The sequence below is a fragment of the Liolophura sinensis genome, chromosome 13 (genome assembly GCF_032854445.1).
Source record: "Liolophura sinensis isolate JHLJ2023 chromosome 13, CUHK_Ljap_v2, whole genome shotgun sequence".
Taxonomy (NCBI): domain Eukaryota; kingdom Metazoa; phylum Mollusca; class Polyplacophora; order Chitonida; family Chitonidae; genus Liolophura; species Liolophura sinensis.
The window spans coordinates 15,409,943-15,430,514 of NC_088307.1; the positions used below are offsets into that span (position 1 = coordinate 15,409,943).

Here is a 20,572-nt window from a genome sequence, read left to right on the forward strand (position 1 = left end):
TGTTAATAGTGCTGCAAAGGCTTTGAGCCTTAGGAGGAGAAGCAACAAGTGTGTGTAAGTGTAAGGCTATCCATGTGAACACCCAGCGGTTTATACATGTATACCCAGCCAGTGGTTATGAGAACCTAGCTTAATGAGTCAGCATTACATCCCAGTATTCTCTACAACTGTGCACAGGGGCACAAGGCCTACAGTGGAGTACAAGTCTATGTAACGCAGAAACCTCCCAGTGTGTATGTATATAGTGGCCTGTGCAGTTAAGAGAGTACCATGATTTTGAGCTAAGGGAAAGGATGGGAATAACTGCCTAGTGCACGTCCGGAGGAAGTGGGACTACAGTTTCAGCCCCACAAGCTAGTGGAGCAGTGCTCTGGATAAACAGGGGGGTGGACACACAGCGGTTGAAAGCTGTGATAGCTTGGACAGTTTTCATACTGGAGTTGTACACAGTCTGTATATCTCTAACCTATTACAGCTGGAACCTTAGGCTGGGGGATAGTTATGTGAGGGGCATGGTCACGGACGAGCGCCCAGTTAATTGCTTGTCTCTCCTGTACTTACATGGCCTTAGCATCAAAGTTGCTGAACAAGCAAGGTGATTTTCTCACCTTTTAGAGGATATTGGAGAGATGAGCCCTTAATTGTGGCAACTTACGAGATGTCAGTTTTTCTGGCAGCAGTGAACTAAGAAGAGATGCAATGGATACTGGATAAATCATAAGTGCTGACATGACCAGTAGTTTCTCATGAAAAGTGGACATCACAAACGAACTAAGGAAGATCATCTTCACCACTGAATCTTTGCGGGAAGACAAGACACCCAGTTGACCTCAGAGAAGGTCGCTGAATTTATCCCCAGGAAGTTGACTAATGGTTTCAGATTACAAGCTGTGAAATTATTTTTGATAACTTTCTTTAATCCACATTTCTGTCTTCTAAAATTGACGTCCTACGTGAGGCAAAATTCATTTCTTTCAGGATCTTTTTAATTTGTGTGTACACGTGTGGATGTGTTTTAGTAGGGCTTTTTAACACGATCCAAGTGATACGGATCAGCCTCGATTGCATGGGAATTTTGGTCAGTCTAAGACCTGGAACATTATTCAGTGATAGACACTTATGGATGGTTGGTTTGATCAACAGTGAGTCAGCTTGTATTGAATCTTGTGTGATCACCACTTTGGAAGATGTCTATCTTTGTGTTTGGTGCGCATAATAGATACGTGATGTTATAACAGTGTGGAAATACGTGAGGATTTGCTGGGAATTCCAATGGAGGTGTTACTCAGGCTGAAAGTGCTATGTCGACGGGGACATTTGTTTGCCAATCGTGGATTCTTACCTGTGCTGGTTGCCATGGTGACCCTGTGTAAGTTGTTCAAAGCGAACGTCCAGAAATGACCAGTTGTGGTTAAAGATAAATTTACCCAGAGCTTAAGTCACTCATTTACGTGACGAATTCAGTGAAATAGTTCTTGGTGATTTTTTGTGTTTTTTTGTCGGAACATTCCCAATCGACCAGTGTTGACTGACTAGATTTGTTTACACAAAATGAGCATGTGAACAGTTTGGAGGTGTTACTGAGTCAAAATTGCGGTTTTCTGATTAGTTTTAACCATTTCAAGTCAGATTTTGAAACTAACAAGGAGATACCAATACCGTGAGAGAAAGGATAATCAGGCAATATCCAAATCACTCACAGACAATGCAGTTTATTGTTTTATTTTTAACTGTTTTTTTTTTTTATTAGTTTTCAAATATTCTAGATTTCAATACCTGAAAATTAAGCTTCTCACAAATATGAAGTAAGGTGGATGGGAACAACAGGTTAAATACTGGATACTGTGTATGAAGCCATAGATGAACTACATATAGGATTGTGCGTAACAGCATCAAGTTGTTACCGCTTTCCCATCTTTTTCCGCTAATGATCATTTCTTAAAAAATACAAATTGGAATGCCGTTTCTGTATAACAGCTCCTTTTCTGAGCTTGTTTTAAGAATGGCAACCCAGCGTCTGACAAGAATACGCTCTCGTTAGCTGTGGACAAATTGTTTGTGCCTTACTTTCAAGATATACAAAACCAGGCAGTTATCAATCCCACTGTTGACTCTTCAGCAGATTTCAGGAAAAGGAGCTTTGGTGGATTTTACGTTTGAAGATCTGCCCGCCTAATATTTGCTCTGTTTCATGGCAGTTTGGCAAGAGGCTGTATGATGGGCCTGGGGTCTATCCCTAGTGTGTACACAAGGCAACAGGTCCTTTGCTTACTCCATGTTTTGTAGACTGGAGTTAAATGCTCAGAAAACTCCCAACTGAAACATTGATCAGTTTGCTTTTTCCGCTGGCTTGTACCAAAACTATTTGGCTATGGCGGAAACACCTTGTACTTGTGAGTAAATTTCAAGCCATCTTATCTCCGAAAAAAGACAAATAACTCTGACGATGAGATGTCAAATGTTTGGCGATGTATTGATCATTTTAGGCAAGACGTCCGTATTATCTGAGAATTTCCCTTGTAGTGAATGTGCAGGTCCCCAATGTTCAATACTTGTCTGTCTACATCATGCACGAATGTCTACATGTAGGATTCAATTCAGCTAGGGCTGGGCTGAAAAATTTGAAACAGCCTGTGGAGACACAGTGTATTGCTATTTCATTTGAAATTCCACTTTAATGCTTTAGTAACTAATGGAAAGACGTCTCATTTTTGATTAGTTAAAATATCTCTCACTTACAATTTTATCACGAAAGTGTAGTTTTCATATGCTCATCATTAAAGATGTATTATGCTATAGCATATGATATTTGTGCCTGGATAGGGGACTGGCCGTCAGTCTGCATGTATCTGTGTCCACAGAACTACTTCACTTCTAGGCGTAAAACTTCAGGTGCTCCTGTGCACCTACCATAAGCCTAAAAGAGCCGGTGGAAAATAAAACCCCATGCTCCTGTACACCTACCATAGGCCTAAAAGAGCCTGTGGAAAATGAAACCCCACGCTCCTGTGCACCTACTATAAGCCTAAAAGAGCCGGTGGAAAATAAAACCCCATGCTCCTGTACACCTACCATAGGCCTAAAAGAGCCTGTGGAAAATGAAACCCCACGCTCCTGTGCACCTACCATAAGCCTAAAAGAGCCGGTGGAAAATAAAACCCCATGCTCCTGTACACCTACCGTAAGCCTAAAAGAGCCTGTGGAAAATGAAACCCCACGCTCCTGTGCACCTACCATAAGCCTAAAAGAACCGGTGGAAAATAAAACCCCATGCTCCTGTACACCTACCATAGGCCTAAAAGAGCCTGTGGAAAATGAAACCCCATGCTCCTGTACACCTACCATAACCCTAAAAGAGCCTGTGGAAAATGAAATCCCATGGACCTACAGGTATCTTGTTTACAGTGTAAAGAACTGCCTAACATCTGGTAGCTGTGTTAATTTTTGCTGTAAACGTGGTTTTTCAGCTATATATAGTAGACACTCCGTAGTTGTAGGTATGTAAGTTGTAGGTGTACACAGCAGATTCCTGGTTCTGTCGGCCCATGAACGTTTTGCCCATTGATAATAGCCCGTTCACAAAATGGCTGGTGGTTGGTTGACACATGGCTATGACCACAGTGGACTATATACAGTATATATACTATATAGGTGGTGAAAAAACAAGATGAAGTGTGTACGGTACATCGTTTTGGTAGGTACATACATGTATAAAACATAAAGAACAGGTACTAAAAAAACAAGGAGGAAACCTTCTCAGTTTTCTCATTTGAACACCAGTATTGAACTGTCATTATAATCAGGCATACTGGTAGTTTTTGTGAAGTTGTTTTTTTTTCTGTTCTCCCAACAATTTCCATTTCTGTTTGCTTTCAGGTTTTACAGGAGCAAACTGTGAGAAGAACATAGATGATTGTATTAACAACCAGTGTGCCAATGGCTCCACCTGTATTGATGGTGTCCAATCATACACCTGTAAATGCCCACCCACTCATAAAGGTAAGCATCGGGTGTTTATTGTTTTCATAAGGAAATCTTTGTAAGTGACTTCTTATTTAAGAAAATTACATGTAGCTCTTAAGTTTTCTTGGTAACCTTTGTGACATTTTGTTTATCAAATTTAGGCTGACAAAAGTAACGGCTAATAATGTAATTGTTATTTTGAAACCATTATGTGTGCAGTTGAATGGTGCTGCCAGTGTTCCAAGAGAAAAAATGGATTGTTTATTTTACATGTATTTGATTTTTAGACATTGTTCAGTGTACACACAGAAGGTAAACTGTTATGATACATGTGGAAGTGAATAATAAAAGATTTAGGTTAGTGTATATTAGGTAGATAAACTTGTTACACTGAACAATGCTTTTGTTTCTGTCCTGAGCAGTCCTCAACGCACACATGTTAGGGGGCGCTCACTTTCTGAGCCCTCCATACCATTACAGTGAATCACTGGGTCGGAAGATACTCTTGTTTTATCGTGACCACTGTGCAGTTGGTATTGAATGATTTCTGTATTTGTAAATGTACTAGGTGTCTTGTTTGGAACCTCTTAAGCTGTAGGCTACGTTTTGTGGGAAAAGAATGCAGCTGTCCTTGTTTCAAGTGTCATTTTCCGTCAAGTTTTTGGGGGAGTGTTTGACACGGGCAGCTTGAGGATATGAACTTGAACATGTTGCTATGCGGCTGAGAGGAAGCCGTTTTGAGAAAACACGCAGTTTGGAAAATCCTGTACAGTTGATTAAAGTAAACCACATACAAGCTTGTTCTGTTCCTATTACATTAAGCACAATTTTTATTTCATTGGTGTTTTATGTCGTACTCAAGAATATTTCGCTTATACGCCGGCGAACAGCGTCATGGTGGGAGGAAAATGGGCAGACGAAATCCACAGCTATCTGCAGGTTGCTGGCAAACCTTTCCACGTACGGTCAGAAAGGAAGCCAGCATGAGCTGGACTTGAACTCACAGCGACCGCATCAGGGAGAGGGGTCATTACGCTGTGCTGGCATGCTAACCAACTGAGCCACGGAGGCCCACGTTCTGCATTAACATACTTCAAGGTTAAATATAGGTGCTCATGCAAACTGTGTGTAGGTTAGGTTCTTGAGCGACGCTGAGTAAAACAGAAAACATTTGGCTAGTTTTGAGTGTATTGAATTCATATAGATGTACTTTTATATGTTGAAGAAAAAATATTTGTTTTTTCTTTCGGGTATTTCCTCCTCATGTTTCCACAGAAAATGTTCAGACATATTCAGCCATATTGAACATGGTAGAAAACCCTTTCTGCGATCTCAAGAGACCGTTCACGATTAAATGGTACATATTCACTATTGTCCATTCTTCAGGACCATTTTGCAGACAGGATGTTGACGAATGCCTGGTATCTGATATATGTAAAAATGGTGCCACGTGCATGAACTCGGCTGGCAGTTACATGTGCATCTGTGTGAATGGGTGGTCAGGCGCAGACTGCAGCGAGAACATCGACGATTGCGCAATACGCCCCTGTTACAACGGAGGCACCTGCCATGATAGAGTGGGCTCCTACCATTGCGAATGTCCCAGGGGAAAAACTGGTGAGTGCTGTATTCGTTAGGTTTTTGTCATTTTATTGGAAGAAAAAAAAATTGTGATGTGATTTAAATATCATTAAAAGTAACATAGATTAAAACTATGAAAGATGATGTTACTCTATGATACATGTGTGTTCATTTTATTCATGGTCTGCATGTAAGAATAGGTACTGCTTTACAGGGTATTGTATATGAGCACATGGCATCAGCACTAGCTCTTAGCCTGTAAGGTCAAGTGTTCAAATCCATCCCTGCCACTTTACATCTACTCGTATGTTAGATAAGTAGCAATCTGTAGGCTCCTCCAGCTCTTCTACTTACCACCATTGTCTTAAGGGTGGCGTTTTGTATCATTGAAATACAGTTCTCAGTTAAAATCATCGTGTGATTATTATTGTGAGATAGTCATTAAGGGTGCATGTGCTTTCCCTGCCAGGCTTGCGGTGCCACCTGGAGGACGCGTGTTTGAGTAACCCGTGTAATGAAGGGGCGCTGTGCCAGACATCACCAATGAATGGACAGCCCATCTGTAACTGTAAGAAAGGCTGGTATGGAAGCGACTGTTCCCAGGACATCAACGAATGTGAAGAAAGTAAGTCCGTGGTCTTGGAACTCTGTATTAACAACAGACTTTTGTAACCATTTGTGTCAGGCATTTTGATCATTAAAAAATTTACTAATTACCTACTAATTACATACTAATTACTAAATTACATTTACTAATTTTTAATAACAACCAGTTTATACACTAACACCTAATATTCATATATGCGAGATACTTTAATTCATTTATTTCTTTTTTTTTTGTTTTAATTCAATGTAACCATAGAAATAGCACAAAACTTTCCATGGAAAATGTCATTATAATGTCATAGAAATTCCATAAGACTTTTGGAAAAACCTTAATACTGTTTTACCACAGAAGTAGCCTACCGTTGTTCTGTTACCATGGTGATGCACTGATCGGTGTTTGCCTACCCTTTAACCAGACTCCTAAGCTGACATTATGAAACAAAATGTTTGTAATGAATTGTTACGAATGGAATTAATTTTGTAATCCCAATCTTCTTTATGCTGATAACAAATGGTGAGTGTGATATTACAGTGTTGTAATGTGTTGTCTGTTCGGCTTACATCTGCTTGGGGTTTTTTTATTTCACTTTTTGGTTTCCCGTTTTGACTTTACTTAGATTTACTTTTGCCCTTGTATTATGCTTTAGACAGACTCTTTATCAGTCGTCATTTGTTTGGTTTGCCTTAATTATGTTTTATTCAGAGTGCAGATAGCAGTGTTCATGGTGAATTCTTCACATTTTTAAAAAGTTTTTTGTGTATTGTGATATTCAGCTTTTCCTTTTCTGCACAGAATGTACGTGATTCTGTTAGTCAATCCGTTTACATGTATGTCTGTTTACATTTGATTTGGAAACGTCATTGTTAGATAGATGTATAGTACCTTATCATTAGTTTGATTCTTATACATTTTGTATTAAAAAAAAAATCAAGTAATCATGGACAGAATTTTTGGCAATAAATACCTTTTTGCTTGAAATGAAAGTGTTTTGCTAATAGGATGTACGACATGAACAAGTCATGAAATGTAGGTTTTGTGAAAAAGACCTCATTGATGTACATTTATCTTTCAGCCTTAGATTAGCCAGGATTTGAAATCAGGCTATCTCATTTCCAATTTTCTCCTATTTGTCCCATCTCTCCTATGTTAATTTGATCAGAATAGGGCGTCTCACAGACACTGATACACCCCCGTCGCTGAACCTGCATGTTGTTATCAGTTTTTAATGTACTAAATCCAACTTCATTATGGTATTCATTTTATCGTGTGGCTGTATTCGTATGTCATTTAAGGTCTTATATTTTTAATGTATCAGACTGTCCTGGTTGACGACATTACCAGTAATTTCTTTAGCAATTGCATTTGTCAGAAACCTGAAATACTTCCACATCAATACCAGGGTTCAAAATTTCCAGAGACTTGTCGGACACAAAATTGGTCTTGTCCATCAAAATTCATTTGGAGCATAGACAAATGTCTGGTTGAATATTTGGCAATGAAAATTGGCACGTACATGATATTTTGCTACTTGGATCAGTTTCCCAAACTTGCGTTCAAGTGGATTAATAGCGGTGTCTTTTATTCGTAGGAAAATGTCAAATTACTTCAGATCATTGCTTCGTTGGAAAATCGTGTTTCCATGAAATGTACCAGACTTCCTGTACGAGATTTTCATTGCTACAAAAATAGATTGCCCTGTTCCCATGGCTTATCGTTAAGCAAAGAGAAGCAAGGCGTAATATTGCGACATGAAATTCGCGGAGATAGGAAAACGACTCCAGAAATATGGTAGTCGTGGGAAGCAAAATGAAAAATATTGATCGTTGAAAATGATCAGCCTACTTAAGTTTGGATTTACCAAGCAATCGACTGATAAAGCATTGACCGACCCAAGTGATGAAGCTAATCCAACAACGATGTCAGCTTCATGACAGTGTTTCAAGGATAACTGGGAGCGATGTATTGCACCAAGTGTGAAAATTACCATGACAGGAGTTACCCCCCTCCCCCAGTCGGTTACTAAATGACATTAAAAACTAAGTACACAGTGCATTTGATTTTATATCGGAAATTTTGTCCTGTGAGTTGCAAAAATGTTTGGTATAACTTTTAGGAATCAAAGAGGACAACTGTCCTGCTGGCTTTACCTCTAATTTCTATCCCTGATTACATTTACATATATACATGTGCACATGTAAGTGGTGTAGGGTTGGAAATGGCATGCATATACTACATCAGGACTTCTTACTTCACTTCATGGTGTTTTGGGGTTTCAGGTTCAGTGTCACCATGTGAACATAATGGCATCTGTAGAAACACGAGGGGAAGTTTTCGCTGTGAGTGTCAGAAAGGTTACACAGGACCAAGGTGTGAAGAAAACATTAATGAGTGCCATTCTAACCCATGCCGGAATGATGGGACATGCATCGATGAAACTGGACAGTTCAAATGTGCTTGTATGCCAGGTTGGTCCGTTGCAGTGTCACTACTTTCATTTTCAGCATGAACAATAATGACATTGAGCTAACATACACATGCATGGAAAAAGGTATTCTCAATAAGGCTTATGTAAATTTTTGGTTGACATTCTTTTTTATGCCGTGTTTCTGTGTTGAAGTTACAAATAATGTTGTCCTACCAAAGCTGAAGATCTTTTCTATTTTGCAAATCATATTGAGTTATCCAGTTTGCATATCAAATCCTGAGTTATATTGATGGTATCTTTGCTAACATGTGCTAGTAAAGAAAGTCTACAGTACATGATAATGCATGTACCTGTGTGATAGGGTCAGGCCAGTGAGCTGATTTGGGTACAAGATACTGAGAGAAAAATCCTTAATAATTTGTATGTTAAAATGAGGGTATTCAATAACTAAGTATACACATGTTCTAGGATTAGTGCAGAAAGTTGCAGATTTTCACTGGATTTAAGAAAAAAAAATCCAGTGATTTATGTCTGTTGACACAATAATTTGTATGTTAAAATGAGGGTATTCATTAACTAAGTATACACAAAAGTTCTAGGATTAGCGCAGAAAGTGGCAGATTTTCACTGGATTTAAGAAAAAATCCAGTGATTTATGTCTGTTGACATAATAATTTGAGCGTCAAATTGAGTTGTATTCTGTAACTAAGTATAAACAAGTATTCTAGAATTAGTGTAGAAAGTTGCAGATTTTCTTGATGCTGTAGTATAGAAGGGGAGAACTAGGGGTGGGAGGAAGCAGTTTTTGACCGAAAATCCAGATTTCTGCACAGAAGTGTAGTGAAGGTTTAGTGGTGTTTATCAGGAGATTTATGGCCGGTTAAGAATGGGCCATCTTTTGGGGTAATGTATAAAACTATTTACATTCTTACCTGTCTAGCAACAATAAAAGCCATAGCCTTTACAACCGCAGTATTTCTGCAAGAAGTGCACAGATAACCCACATTCCCACGCACCGCCTTGTTCAGTCAGCTGTGACCATACCGCTGTTACATTCCTGGCTTGCCTACCAGGTTAACTTACTTGCTTACTTTCTTTCCAGTGCAACTTTTCTTGAAACAGACACTTAAATAAAGTAGAATGAAATATTAAGAAATGCTAGTCAAATGATAATATGGTCCGCGCCATTTTCATTAGATTCAAATTATGTTCTGCATGTTTCCTTGGGGAACATCTAGTTCACTTCTTCTTGTTTTTTGAAATTACTTGTTGTAAGAACTGGAACCTTAATAAAGCTGGCTACCATCATATAAGTAAAAAATGTTTAGCGTAAAAGACACAAAGCAAATAAATAAGGGGAAACCTTAATGACAGTCTGGAATCATGTAACAAAAGGCATAATGTAATGATGCTGTTTTCAAAACTTGCGGCAACAAGGTATAAATACCGGGGAATACATGGAATTATCTGTTTTTGCCACCTGATTTTAAATGGCATATAGTATAAATAGTTAAAATAGCAATAGTTTAGCTGACATGTTGTGTGTAACACTGAGAGGAAATTCCAGCAGAGAATGATGTCTATCATCTAAAACCCAAATTCTCCGGCCGTACGTGGGAAGGTCTGTCAGCAACCTGCGGATGGTCGTGGGTTTCCCCCGGGCTCTGCTCGGTTTCCTCCCACCATAATGCTGGCCGCCGTCGTATAAGTGAAATATTCTTGGGTAGGGCGTAAAACACCAATCAAATAAATAAATAAATAAATAAAACCCAAATTGTGTTATTTGTATACATGTGTGAATAGTATTGGCAGTTTGTAAGCACATCTGTGGTTGTGAAAGTGAAATTGATCTCCAGCCTTGTCATTACCTGTAGTTAACAGCTGGTTGATGATATGCTTTTGTTTTTACCTGCCTAGGATACACTGGCAAACTTTGTGAGGTGGATATTGACGAGTGCAACAGTAATCCCTGTCAGAACAGTGCTCTGTGCATTGATAAGCGGGCAGCGTTTGAATGCAGATGCAATCCAGGTAGGGCAAGTCTTATTGGGTTTCAGATAAATACAAAATGTCCTACCCTCAAAATATACATTATTTTGGACAAATGCATAAATACATACATGAAAATGAACTCTAAACGAAGATTACAGTTTTTCTGGGAATGACAAAGCTTATGCCAGAATTTTTTTCGTTTCATTTTTGAGGCACATTTTATATCCTTTAATAACCTCTCTATTTCATGCATATTTTTCATCAGTCTTCAGAAACAAAGTCAACAGTAAACTTAGTGCAGATGTGAGACCAGCTGAGCACACCCACATTCTGGCTCTTCCTCCCCCCACCATCACCTCCCAACACATCCTTAATTATATGTTTAGAAATAAAAAAAAGAAGTGTTTCATGTATTGGTGTAAGTGTGTGCTAACTTTCAAAGAAAACTTCAAAGTTTAAAAGGCTATAGGGATTTGTAGACTTTGAATGTGTAAACTTTTTTGATGAAGTTACTATTTGCTGGCTTTTGTAGGTTTCACTGGGCCAACCTGTGCTATTAACGAGGATGAATGTTCCAGCAATCCCTGTAGAAACGGAGGCAGTTGCCAAGACAAGATCAATGGTTACCAGTGCATCTGCACTCCAGGTATGGTTTATTCTTTCTTGGAGACTCATAATAATGGACCCCAAAATTAGTCATCCGTCATCTCATAGGTCAAATGTCAAAGAAAACACTGCTGTGGAAAATGGTTTAATTGGGAATATGGGTGAAACAAGAGGAAAGAAATGAAGAGTTTTGAACACTGTTGAAGAAAGATCCTTTTCTCTCAGGTTTGTTTTCTCTTTGTTTCGACTCTCCTTTTTAAGCAACCTTCTGTAACATTCATACCCTGTTATCCGTGTTGCATAAGAGTTTATTATATTCATTTGTTTATCATATTACATTTTGCTTTTGCTACATGTATATGTTCTGTGTGTCCATGACAGGATTCTCTGGTCAAGACTGTGAGCGGAACATCGATGACTGTCGAAATATTAGGTGTCACAATGGACGCTGTGTAGACCTGATCAACGACTACAGATGTGACTGTGACAATGGTTACACGGGCCGTCACTGTGACGCGAAGATCAATGAATGTGCCAGTCTCCCTTGTCAGTTTGGTGGAACTTGCACAGATTTGGTGAATGGCTTTGAGTGCAAGTGTCCGCGCGGAACCTCGGGTGAGTCTCTACAATGCCTAATCAGTGACAGATCTTCAACAGTCAGCATAGACAGCTTATGTGTATTGACACCGTTATCATTCAACTATTCAGATTTTACTTTAGTGAGAATGTGCAAAAGGGAGAAAAAATTCCTTATATGATTTGTAAAACAATTGACAGCAATTAGAAATAGAATTATGATGCAATTCAGAAATTGTAGTTATAAACTTTATCTATCAAAATAAATTAATGTTCCAGTCCTAATTAGATAAGGTTTGTTTAAAAAAAAAAAAAAAAATGTCAGTTTAGAAATGAAATCATGGCTAGTTTACATTATTTGAATTGTGGTGGAAGACACCCACTACTTGCCTTCACTAATTGACAGTAAAGTAGTTTTTTGTGTGTTTATCCAGTAACATGAACAAAAGTTTCTAAATGCCAGAAATTTTTTGTTGTGTGATAATGTGTGTGCTTACTGTCACTGTATGTGTGCGCACATGTCTGTAATGATGAATTATTTGCATTGGTGACCTGAGCACCCTGGGAACTGTCCCATGCCATATGTTTTCTGCGCTTCAGAAAGCAGAGACCATGTAATTATGTTCTCAGTCTCTCAGGTGGTAGAAATCAGCACACAATAATTAGGCACCAAACCCAAAGAATGTAACAATAGCTTATCATTTATTATACTGGTCAACACAGGAGACAAGATCTGAAAAGTAGTCAAGATGTCTTTCAGTTGAAATGGAAAGGTTTTGATAAAGGCCGTTTGTCATTTGTGTGTCCCTAACCCCCACTCTATCAGTAAAATGTTGTCAACCGCACATGAAAGGTGATTTTGGAAAGTACTATTTGTCCTTGGCCTGAAGAGTTCACCTTCATTAAGCTACCTCCAATATTAGAGATGTCATCAGCTAATGCATGCTTTTATTTGTAACATAGCACTCAGATTTGGAAAGAGATTTTTTCCCTATCCAACATTTGTTCCTAATTACATACTCCTCATCTTTCATGGCAGACATCATAGGTAATGAAACTATAACACAGATACCCGGCTTTTCTCAGCGATATACTGTTTGTGATTATTATTTTGACAGGTTTGGTGTATACGTGATGTGTTTATTCCATTGTTTTGTGTGATTAGTCAATGAAAATAGTTCATACGCGTTGATTAATTGCCGAAGACCTGCTGTGATCCGTTATTAAAAGAGGACCTTCTAACTGTATATATTTGTTCTTTGATAAAATGTCCGTATATGGATATGTTTCCGGTGAAGAACAAAGGAATATTTTGGTTATTATTTTAGATTAAAACTCGCTTAAAGTTAGTTAAGTTGTGAAGTTCAAGGCCGTTACACTATTAAAGTGTAATATTTTTTTACAGCATAAATGTTAATGATAACAGTAAGCAGGCATTTTAAGCTCTCATCCTACCCAGATACTTCAGTAAATCGACAGGTGAAATTTTTATGTAGGTTGACTAGTAAATGGCAGAGCTAGAGTTAAATTTGGGATAGACATAGGACATGCAGAAGACCCAGTGTGTGTTATTAGAGATTCTCCTTTCAACAATTGCAGTCACACCATAAATGTAAAGTAAAGCATTCATAAGCAATATTAGTGTAAGAAAAAGGTTTTTGTTGTAAACTATAAGCACTGTTTCATTTGTAAATTGACAGCCTGCCTTTGCTGGACATAAACACACATAAATGTACATATAATAGAGCTTCTCTTCACGTGTCAGACATGAACATCTTCAAGAGATCTGAGTTTCTTTTGGCTCACGTAGATATACATGTAAGTGCATCCAGTGGTCAGAATTAAGAAGAGGATTTTAGGATGTCATTGGTAGCTGGCTTACCTGTGTGTACAGGTATAGGTACAGTAATTAGGGGCTGTTCTCAGGTGCAAAGACAGCGAAGCGTGACATAGTGCGTGCATGGATGACACCTCGCCCCAGGCGCTTCAAAACAGCGGAGTAAACCGTGGGAAAGCAGTTCACCGTCGTCTTCCATGGATAGACCTCTGTATTAAATGTTTATCATTTTTTTTTTTTTTTACATTTGTATTTTTATTATTTGCTGTCACTTACGACACTGAGTAATACATGACCTACTTTAGCGGCAGCTGTATGTAGGTTTGACGGTGGTTAAGAAACTACATTGGCATTGTAAAAGTTTTGAATGTGATCTGTTTGCTTGGACTCGAGGACTCCTACCTATATGTCATGGGTGGGATTTGGGGGGTGGGGTGGGGGTCATGCTGCATTTGACATCGTTAACAATTAGATACACATTAGATAATGTTGAATATATTAAACCTTAGGAGAACTGCTAAGTAATGTACACATACCTGCATTTAAAATTTGGGTTTATGTTGTGAAAAATTTCTGCTAGAGGACTTCAATGCGTACAGAGTTTAACTTCGATTTTAAAAAGTTTTTTTTTTTTTTTTTGCTAATGATGTTTCTAAAACTAGGGATTAAGATGTAGGGATGTCAGCTTGTATATAGTTCAAAATCAACAGCTGGCAATTTTTTCCAAATTTTCGTGAAGAACAATTTTCCCAATTACTTTTTGAAGGTAAGAAAAACAGAACATGAAATGTTAGCTGCATCTTTTGTTCAGAAAGAACTAACTTCAGGAAAGCAAAAAGGAAAATGGGGAGCAAAAGAGGGTATGTTCCTAGCAGTACAGTGAACACATTTGATAATTAAATAACACTGCACTAATTAACACACATGCTCACTTATTTTGCTGAAGCAAAAAATGTTGCTGCTGTGTATGGTTGAAAGAATTCGGTATGTACTTTTGGAGGTGTGAAAAGATATGATCATACCTTGATTGACTTCAGCCTTGACAACGGATATTATTAATTAAACGTAGACTTCCTTTGCTTACCTGTGTAATTAACAGTCTTTTGTTTTGGTGACACATTGGGAACTCCTCATGCAAGCGCCATGAGCTTCAAAGCACCACATGACCAGATGCATTTTCAGAGATGGATAAAGATATTCATTTTTCTGACTTCAGTCTTTTTAAGGACTAGTAATGAGTTCCGATTTCATCTGGATTTCAGTTACTTCAGACTTTAGCAATGGTTTATCAAGCTACATGTTATCCTAACCTATAGCCTAGATGTACATTAATGTCGTAGTTTGTGGAATTTTCTTTGTTTCCTGAATAACTTGTTCGGAGCGCTGCACCTTACAGTTTAAAACAACAAATTGTACATCAGGGGTGAAGTAAAATCATGAGTTCCTCCAGCCTTGTCAGCATTTTTCCTTGATTGTGAAAGTGAAATATTCTTAAGGGTCTCTTAGGACGAATCAAATATATTAAGTTTCGAGCAGGTAATTAGCATAAATCCATTCATGACTAAGCTGGATCAATCAGTTTTGTACCCTGTGTAGTTTTGTTACAGTGGTGTCACAAATTCACATATACTGGATAACAGTAGTTTGTATATAATAAGCCTGCTATTTTGTTTTCCCCCCATTCAGGTCGAATGTGCGAGAAAAATGTGAATGAGTGTAAGAGCAATCCATGTAGGAACGGAGCCGTGTGTGAAGATGGGGTCAATGAGTATATCTGCAAATGTCAACCTGGATATGAAGGTATTATATATGTTGTTATGTGTGGGATATACATTGTATAGTAAAGAAGTTTGGGTATTTTATTGAAACTCGGCTCATGATGAAGTACTCCAGGCTTGTTAGTGAAACTACATTATTCCATTTAGAAAAATCATTTACCTAGATGTGTATACCTCATCTAGGTATTTAATTGGTTTCTTGACATACCAATATAAAATTTTCACATTATCACTGCATCGAAGATGGGAGACCTGGGATCAAACTCGGGTCAGGTCATACCAGTGACTTTAGCAATCGTACTTGTTGCTGACATCTGATATCTTTGGCATGATACTTCTGTAGTAGCAGCACTTAGGCAGCATGGAGTGACCTTACCACAAGAAGACACAGTGTGTCCACTCCTCGATGTCATATGACTGAAAAATTAAGTGGGACGTTAAACCTCAAGCATACATACAGACATACATAAACATTGCGAAAACTCTTTTGAATTGGTTGCTGTTGTTCATAAGGCATAGAAACCTCGCAGCACTTTAATATACTGAGGATGTAAACTGGTGTAATGTTACTCGAGCATATCATTCCGAGAAAAAAGGTTAACTTTCAGTTTACCGTTCAAACTTTCTGACCATTGTGTACCTGAATATTTTCCAGGTGTACAGTGTGAAGTGAACATTAACGAATGTGCCTCTAATCCGTGTGCTAATGGCGGCCAGTGTACAGATCAGGTGAATGGCTTCAGATGTGACTGCCCATCAGGATTTTATGGTGCCACGTGCTCATCAGACCGCAATGAATGCTCCAGTAATCCCTGTTTTCATGGAGGAACATGTATGGATGGAGTCAACAGGTACGTGTCTTTAATTGATGGTGTTCCATATGTCTTTCAGAAATCCCTAAAATGTCATAGCCAAATGTATAACAGCTGAAGATGTTCTGATAGCCAACTGCTGGAGCTAACTTAGTTTGACCATGGTAATGATGTGTTATCAAGCTCACACTTGCAAATGTTTTGCAGAAGTTTGAAGAAGTTTGGAAATCCTACATTTATCACTGGAACTCTTTGATTGTGTATGCAGTTTGATCTGAAAAAGAAATAATATATATATTGAAAAAAGCACAAGTAATGTGAGATTCTTGAAAAAGAAGGAACAAGGCACAAAGCCTTTTGCTGCGATGTGTATCAGAAAATTTACAGCTGATAATATTGTCATGTTAAATGCTAATGATATAAGGGTCTAAAGGCGACTGTATGTCGCACCTGTCCAGATAGCTCAGTCAGATAACCAGGAGATCCTCAGCTTATCCTCCTCATAGGTAGGAAGTCACATAATCCATAGTTCACACAATAGTATGACATCACAGTGATTGCTAAAGACGCAGTAGAGTTTATGGGAGCAAAGCATTCTGCAGCATGGGTGTGTCCTGTAATAAGAGATACTGTTGGTAATAATATTTTGAGGGGTTGCAATTTCGGCGTGCAAGTTATTGTTATACATTGCATGCAATATTAACAGTTCTCTTGCGGTGTATGGTATCTGTACCGTTGGACTAAATGCTACTTAACACGCTGTGAATGCACTGAAATGGATGAGTGACAAAAGCAGCTGGTAGTTTTTGTGAGAAATTTACTTTATTGTTTGAGCTTCAATTGCAACTAATCTGGCCACCTGCCTTTTCCAGTTTGGGGCTGGCCATCCACATAGTAACAAAGGATCCACCATATAGGTATCTTAACTGTTGTTTTTGTGCAGCGTTGAAAATTTGATTTGCTTTGATTTTGGTTCTTTAGAGTGTGTTTAGTTTTGTAACAGTTTTACCTGTATGTAATCATTTGATTTGCCTGGTGATGATGGCCCTTGATTTGACTGAAATTATCATCACAATTTAGCTGTATTTAGTTTTTTGATTTTTGGTGTTTACACTTAGATTGAACTTTTAACCAAGCTTTAAGTACCAAGACATTGGATAATTTGTTGTTTGCAAGATGAAGATATGGTGTGAACATATCTTTGTGTGTGTATGTATAGTCTGGTAGGTTGTGAAGGTGTTTCCAAGCTGACGTGTTGTGTTTTGGAATTATCATGAACTAAAGAAACGAAAAATAAAAAATGATAAATTTCATGATCATGATTATTAAAACTAGTTTGTGACTGTTTCTTAGTTTGGGTGACGGCTATTAAGAGTGAAGTGTTGAGGCAGAGATGGTTCGTATCCAGACTTCAGTGACCACTTCACATGTACGTGTGATATTCTGATGACATGGGGCTTAGCCTTTCTTAAGGAAACCATTCTTAATGTTTCAGATTGTTACCAGAATAGAAATGAATTCAAACTAGGGTGTACATTTTGTTTTAGAAAACGTCAGTGAAAGTTTTTTGAGGGAGACAACTTTTAGTTGGCTGTGTTGACCAAACCCCATAATAGTATAGAATACATGTTTACATTTGATCACTCCAGTAGCTATTGGGTTACTTGCTATAATTCACTTACTGTTGCATGTGTACTGTTTGTTTTTTTTTTTCTCTCACAGTATGATTGTGTCATTGTAACTAAATAAACAGGAAGCTTTAATTGCAATCAAACAGGACTTGTCATGTGGAAAGTTTGGGTTGAATTTTACTTATTCTGTTCCCGGAGAGGGAGTCTTCTTTAATGCTGTCTGTTTTAATGCTGTCTGTTTTAATGCTGTCTGTTTGTGTATTACAGGTTTGAGTGCAAGTGTCCAGTTGGGTATGAAGGAAAGCTGTGTGAGAAAAACATCAACGAGTGTCAGTTCAACCCTTGTACACACGGAGGCAAATGTGTGGACCTCCTGGGCAAGTACAGATGTGACTGCAAGCTAGGCTTCACAGGTACACACAGTTGTCTTCCCTTGTAGACCGCAGTAGTCTTCCTTTGAAAATGGTTTTCTCCTGTCTAGTATATTTCTGTGTGCAGTAAATTCTCGAGACATGGAGTCTCCCAGGGACAAACCCCGTTTCTTTAAACTGTGAACTTTTCCTGTGATCATCAAGAGTACATGTAGAATGTTTATGTTTTACCACCCAGGTCCTAACTGTGAAGAGAACATTGATGACTGTCTCAGCAATCCCTGTATTCACGGACAGTGCATCGATGAGGAGAACAATTATAGGTGTGAATGCGATGTGCCTTACACCGGCCGCAACTGCGACACACAGATGGACCCGTGCACACCAAACCCTTGTCGTCATAGCTCCCGGTGTCGCCCTTCCAGCAACTACCTGTCCTACACCTGTAACTGTATCCAGGGTTACACAGGTAAGTGGATTGCTAGTAACACAAACACACCCACTCATCATGTGCCAAATGTGGGTAACTGGTTTGGATTTATGGCAATGTATTAAGGCTCTCAGGAGGAAACCTGTTGTGTGATAATCACATCTGTGGGTTTCCCCCGGGCTCTGCCCGGTTTCCACCCACCATAATGCTGGATACCGTCGTATAAGTGAAATATTCTTAAATATGGCATAGAACACCAATCAAATAAATAAATAAAATATTCACATCTGGTGTTTGATACTCACATTGAGTGTTTGATATTCCAGTCTGCAGTTTGATACTCACATGGAGTGTTTGATATTCAAGTCTGCAGTTTGATACTCACATGGAGTGTCTGATATTCCAGTCTGCAGTTTGATACTCACATGGAGTGTTTGATATTCCAGTCTGCAGTTTCATACTCACATCTGGTGTCTGATATTCCAGTCTGCAGTTTCATACTCACATCCAGTGTTTGATATTCCAGTCTGCAGTTTCATACTCACATCCAGTGTTTGATATTCCAGTCTGCAGTTTCATACTCACATGGACTGTTTGATATTCAAGTCTGCAGTTTGATACTCACATGGAGTGTTTGATATTCCAGTCTGCAGTTTCATACTCACATCAAGTGTTTGATATTTGGATATGCTGCATCAGATTTGATGTTAAAGCACATTAATACCTTGTTTTGGTTAATCACTGTAAAGCTGCAAGGCATAGTTACATTTACACATAACCATCTGAGCATTTGTATGTAAGTTTGATTTGCTCTGTTTCTTTTAGGACCAAATTGCCAGCTTGATATTGACGAATGTTTGAACTCTAACCCCTGTGTCCACGGACAGTGTCAAAACACAGATGGCTCGTTCATTTGTCGTTGTGACAGGGGATACGAGGGTCGTCTCTGTGACCAGAATATCGATGATTGTAATCCAAGTAAGTAGCAATTTAAGATGGAATAATCTTCAAGACCATCCCCAGCATCTGTCATACAATGTAAACGAACCCTTTGGAATCTTTCTCTCCCTCAACCCAGTGTCATTTGTATCTGTACCAAACATTACTTTTATCACTGCCTCTTGATTTATCGACAAGTTTTGTGTGTAAAGGAATTGGGACTCTGCAAGGTTTGATAAGGATTAATATACAAAATAGTAAATGAAATCTAGGAGAAAAATATAATTCAAGTACCGGTATGTTGGAAATAGAGCAAAAATACAAGATATCGAATACTCTCAGATATCATTGTGAAAAATACAAGATATCAAATACTCTTGGATATCATATAATTCAAGTACCAGTATGGGGATATAGAGCAAAAATACAAGATTTCAAATACACTCAGATATCATTGTGAAAAATACAAAATATTAAATACTTGCGGATATCATTGTAAAAAAAAAAAACAGCTCCAGGGTATAACTGCTGCTACAGTGGTTGGTTTGCTGCTGTTCCACCAATAAAGCTGTTAGTCACATTGATGATTGTGACTTGCACATATAAAACTTTAGGAAAATGGAAAGTTGAGCATATTAAATGGAAATCAGCATTAATCCAGCTAAAATACCTGTAATCTGCCTTGTTGTAGACCATTGTCTGAACGGTGGGACATGCATTGATGAGATTGGCACCTACTCCTGCAGCTGTGTGGACGGCTTTGGAGGCAACCATTGCCAAAACGACATCAACGAGTGTGCCTCCAACCCATGCCGCAACGGCGCAAATTGTACAGACTATGTCAACTCATACACCTGCACGTGCAAGCCGGGCTTTAGCGGTGCCTTCTGCCAGAGGAATGATGACGACTGCACTGCATCGTAAGAACACCATCGTGTAATAAGTAAAATGTTGCCACACAAAATCGTCGTCATTGTATGGCTGCGATACTGCCGAAATAATGATTCCTGTTTCCACACAATAG

General features: G+C 38.5%; 1 protein-coding gene across 3 annotated transcripts in view; it reads left to right on the forward strand.

Annotated features, from left to right (window-relative positions):
• LOC135480243 (neurogenic locus Notch protein-like) overlaps positions 1–20,572 on the forward strand; it is a 74,919-nt gene that overhangs the window by 36,710 nt on the left and 17,637 nt on the right. For 2 of the 3 annotated variants that reach the window (XM_064760023.1, XM_064760024.1), the window contains exons 7-20: positions 3,877–3,999; positions 5,350–5,580; positions 6,014–6,169; positions 8,428–8,616; positions 10,494–10,607; positions 11,101–11,214; positions 11,556–11,789; positions 15,274–15,387; positions 16,021–16,216; positions 17,050–17,094; positions 18,076–18,221; positions 18,418–18,648; positions 19,435–19,587; positions 20,240–20,468. In XM_064760023.1, coding sequence (XP_064616093.1) covers positions 3,877–3,999; positions 5,350–5,580; positions 6,014–6,169; positions 8,428–8,616; positions 10,494–10,607; positions 11,101–11,214; positions 11,556–11,789; positions 15,274–15,387; positions 16,021–16,216; positions 17,050–17,094; positions 18,076–18,221; positions 18,418–18,648; positions 19,435–19,587; positions 20,240–20,468 — 2,275 coding nt within the window. The remainder of the gene's footprint in view (positions 1–3,876; positions 4,000–5,349; positions 5,581–6,013; positions 6,170–8,427; positions 8,617–10,493; positions 10,608–11,100; positions 11,215–11,555; positions 11,790–15,273; positions 15,388–16,020; positions 16,217–17,049; positions 17,095–18,075; positions 18,222–18,417; positions 18,649–19,434; positions 19,588–20,239; positions 20,469–20,572) is intronic. The other variant, XM_064760025.1, reaches the window with a different exon arrangement.